At 33.6% G+C, this 4573-nt stretch overlaps 1 protein-coding gene across 1 annotated transcript in view; it reads left to right on the top strand.

Annotated features, from left to right (window-relative positions):
* Positions 1-4573, top strand: part of LOC118753511 (protein-tyrosine sulfotransferase) — a 62410-nt gene that overhangs the window by 56357 nt on the left and 1480 nt on the right. Inside the window, exons 3-5 of the mRNA XM_036488393.1 lie at positions 2316-2556; positions 2701-2880; positions 3541-3677. Of these exons, the coding sequence (XP_036344286.1) occupies positions 2316-2556; positions 2701-2880; positions 3541-3677 (558 nt within the window). The remainder of the gene's footprint in view (positions 1-2315; positions 2557-2700; positions 2881-3540; positions 3678-4573) is intronic.

Below are 4573 nucleotides of genomic sequence, written 5' to 3'. Positions count from 1 at the left end.
TAGGTTCCCGTATGCCTATATAAAAGTTTAGGTGTCTAGTAAAAGCTGGATATGCAAATAAAAGAAGAACATTTTCTCATAATTCTCATGGGCAAAACCACCATTTTGGCTTTGTTATAAGGATATCCAAAGGATATTAATGAAAATTTCCAAGGGTATTCAAGGATAACAACTTTAATGACTAGGACAAAATCGTTCTTTCATTTGATAACCATATTTCTGTACATTATGAAATTTTTTTGAAACCGCTATCTTTATTTAAACTTAAAGGTGAAAAATCAGTGAACAAACTGAAAATATAGCAAATTTGCTGTATTTGACCTGTAGGTTAGCGCTTATATCGATTTCATTATATGTTAGAAAAAAAATCAAAGTATAAAGCACGCTAATACCTGTAGGGAGGATACTTAACCTTTATATATCCTGGAGTAGTGAAGGTAGAGGAATACAATTTGGGTTGCTGATAGTGCATAGTATTGTTAAAGGATTTTAATAAAAATCGTCAAGGATAAAAACTTTACAGGACATTTTTGAGGTCTTTGACCACACCTGTGAAAAAAGTCCTTGATATCAGTTTCCTCATTTAGCGCGGTGTTATAGGTATTCGTCCATAAAATTCCTTTAACTAGGTGACCGAAGACCTAATGATGTTAAGGATTACATGTTTTTTTGTGAGACGTGGGACTCCCATAGAAGCTCGGAATAAATCTGAATAGTGAATCCTTTAAGGATTTGGTGGAACAAAGCCGTCCAACTTTTTCCTGATAGTAAAGGGCAGAACACTAGTTTTGGTTGGTTTAGCGATAGGCCATATTCAGTGTTCTTTGTCCATCCCTGCAAACAACTGAGAGAGATGGGCGTGAGGGAAGCAATTGCCAATCACCGGAGCAAGAGAGAAAGCATGACACCTTCAGATCAGATGTACAGTGTAATAACACCGTTACTATTCAACTTACGCCAGAAATAAAATTATTTTTAATTTTCCAGCGCATTACAGCTGTTGCTTAATTTTATGTTATTTAAAAAGTTTCCATAAAATAATAGTATGCATTAGGGTGAGCCTTAAATTATCAAAATCTAAATTTTGTAGGGGGCATTCCATATTTTGATCTACGTACCAAATAAAAACACCCACGAAAATTTCAAAATTTATCTAAAACGAAATTTAAGCGTTCGATATTCGGGTTTAAAAATGAAAAAATTAAAAAAAAACACAAAAATTCGACAAAATCTCGACTTGAAATCTGATAAATTTGACATTTTATTGAAACTTATTCATATACACTAGGCGACAAATGACAGTGTAGACCTTGTTCTAATATAATATTCTCAATTATTTTCATGAAAATTTTTTTGCATTAATTATTTATAAATATTTCGTTCATTCTTCACACTTTATATGCAGTTCACAAAAATTCTAAAAATTTTTAACTTTTTATTCAGAATTTCTAGAAAATTTTCGAGTATGCAGCTTTGTAGCCCATTCCGTTTTTAACCGACTTCCAAAAGGGAGAAGGTTATCAATTCGCCGGAATGTATTTTTTTTTTGTATGGATGTCACCGCATAACTTCGGACCACGTCAACCAATTTTGTTAATTCTTTTTCTATCAGAAAGGTAGTGTCACCGATCATTGGATCACGAAGAAATTAACGGTACTCCTAAATTTTTATATGAGAATTGAAGTCGGTTTTGTTTTTTGCTTACATATTACTTGTTTATATAACAAGTGCAACTTACAAAAACTGGCGTTGATTTTTTTAAATTTTGTTGCTAACGGTCTCGCACATTTTATTTCATAAGAAATTCAGGCTTATATGGTGTACACATTCATTTGTCGCTTAGTGCATGTATGTTAATTCATAAACTCGCTGAGTTATATCTGGTGAAAGTGAAATTAGAAAATTAGTAAATTTTATGCGATAAAAAAAATTAAACATTTTAAACCCTGGTAGTCAACCGTTTTTCTTCTGAATTTTGAAATTTTGATGAATGTCTTTATTTTGTACTTAGAACAAAATAAAATAGGAGCGCCATTATGTTGATATTTTTAAGGACCGCCCTAGTATAAAAACTTGCGCAATTGAGAAACATTTTTCATTATTACTTTGCCAAAGATATGTATCTACTGCCGTATTATTGAATTTTTTATGCCCACAACCTTCACTCCGTGTTCGCCGGAAGTGCACTCAATATGAAACTAATCACAATTTCTTTCATTTCATACGTGACCACCTGCAAACCTGTCAACAACAACAAAAAATCAACTTCGACGTTTTCTTAACTATCGCATCGCCCGCTGCCGCCCGCCATTAGATGTGGCCAGGAGACACGTGTCATACCGCGTATACTGCAATTACGCTCCCACTGGATGAAATCGGAGAAAGAATCGATGCGACTGTTGGAGGCGGGCATCACCAAGGAGGTGATGAACAGTGCCATAGCGCAATTCTGCCTCGAAATCATCGCCAAACATGGTGAACCAGCACCACGACTATGCAACAAGGATCCGTTGACGCTGAAGATGGGCTCCTACGTGATAGAACTTTTTCCAAATGTAATTATCAAATGCTGTCAGCATCTGACATATCGTGCACTTGACACGTCACTTAACTGTAAACTCTCTTTTTACACTCTCTCTGTCCGCCTACCTTGGCTATGGTGTTGCAACTATGTAACTAATGCAACTTTGTCTTTTTAGGCGAAATTCTTGTTTATGGTACGAGATGGGCGCGCCACTGTGCATTCAATCATCTCGCGGCACGTAACGATAACCGGCTTCGATCTGACCAGCTATCGGCAATGTATGCGGAAGTGGAACACCGCCATCGAAGTGATGCACAACCAGTGCAAGGAGATTGGCAAGGAGCGCTGCATGATGGTGAGTACGATTATGATAGTGGGCGTTTAGTACTAACGAAAAACACAAAAAAAAAATAAAATAAAAAAAAAACACGTTGGGGATGTAGTAGGAGTATTTACTAGTTCGCGTACTTTGGGGGTAAATGGCGTAGGATGTGGAGTGTGAGAAGTCGTCATTGATTGATTGGAACTTGTAGCATATTGACAAATATGTAGTAGGTAGTAGAAGCAGAAAAAAGATCTACAACATTAAGCTGTCAGTGAAAAGTGAAAAGAAAAAATGTAAAACTTTCGCGTTATTTGTGCATTGTTGCCGGAATTTTCGCTGGTTTTGGCGATTGAACTTTTCACATTTTACATTTTCCATTTTCCATTTCACCATTTGCATTTTAATTTTCAATTCGCATTTTCCATTTGATTGATGACTTAATGGTTATGTCTGTTGTGAATACTAAATCGGAATAAATGAACTACAAGCATTTGTCATTTAGCAGCGTACTCAGATAAAAAAAAAAACAAAAAAAACATTAAAAAAACTGCGTATTTCACATTTCATATCCTCGTTTTATTGAATTTAAATTTAAATTGTATTATATATTCTCATGCAAATTTGTGTATCGTTAATACAAATCTATGTATCGTTAATCCATTTATTCCGTTTGTTTTTGCCATTTGACAGGTTTATTATGAACAGTTGGTTCTGCATCCAGAAGAATGGATGCGAAAAATATTAAAATTCCTCGATGTACCTTGGAATGATGCGGTGTTGCACCACGAAGAATTCATCAACAAGCCAAATGGTGTGCCGCTGTCAAAGTAAGTTTGCGAAAAATTTCTTTTTACATAGATATGGGTTAATCAATGTCCAATCGACCATGTCCATGTCGATTAGACATGGATTAACCGATTTTTAATTTGGGTGAATTTTGGTCAGACGTTCTTTTATCATATAACGAAGTTCTGCCAAAGGAAAACAATTAATTTTTTTTTCGGAAAGTGAAGCAAAATTCTAAATTTTACAATTTCCGGGATTTGGTAAGAATATTTTTTGAATACCTAAAAAACTAATATAGTCTAGTCTCGTTTTAAAGGTGATATTTATGGCTGCATAGAAAAAATATATAAAAAATTGAAAAATAAAATTTACAGAATTTGGAAAATAAAATTTTTTTAAATCGAAAACTTGTAAAAATTTGAGGTTTAATGTTTATATATTTTGTTTTTTTAAGTAATGGATTTTGAACTTTGAAAACATGTCAAACAATTTTAATTAAAATTTATTTTCAATGATCAAAAATTCATATTAAAAAAAAACAAATATTCCTGAAAATTTTAGTATCTTTTAGGACCAGTTGGAGTTTAAAAGCTCAGTTACTCTAGACTTATGATGCAAAATTTTTTCGATGTAACACTCAACCCTGTAAAAGGGTATGTTTTTGCCTCTTGTCCTTGTCCGTCTCACGTACTTCATAATATTGTCGTTTTGAGCAATTAAATTAAAATTAATTAAAATGTCTCAAAAATTTCCGAAAAAAATCCCAAAAAGAGAAATCTTAAGAGGTCTTGAAAAATACAGAAAACAAAATATGCACGAAACATAAAACGCTCATAAAAATCAACTGGAACAGCCCAAATCCCGATTTTTCGGGAATTTAATTTTAACATCAATTCCTATAAACGATTCTTTTTTGGTCACAAAATATCAGGCAATC

This window comes from Rhagoletis pomonella, unplaced genomic scaffold (genome assembly GCF_013731165.1).
Source record: "Rhagoletis pomonella isolate Grant_MI unplaced genomic scaffold, Rhpom_1.0 Rhpom_scaffold_00002, whole genome shotgun sequence".
NCBI lineage: Eukaryota > Metazoa > Arthropoda > Insecta > Diptera > Tephritidae > Rhagoletis > Rhagoletis pomonella.
This window is presented reverse-complemented; position numbering and strand designations above follow the sequence as displayed.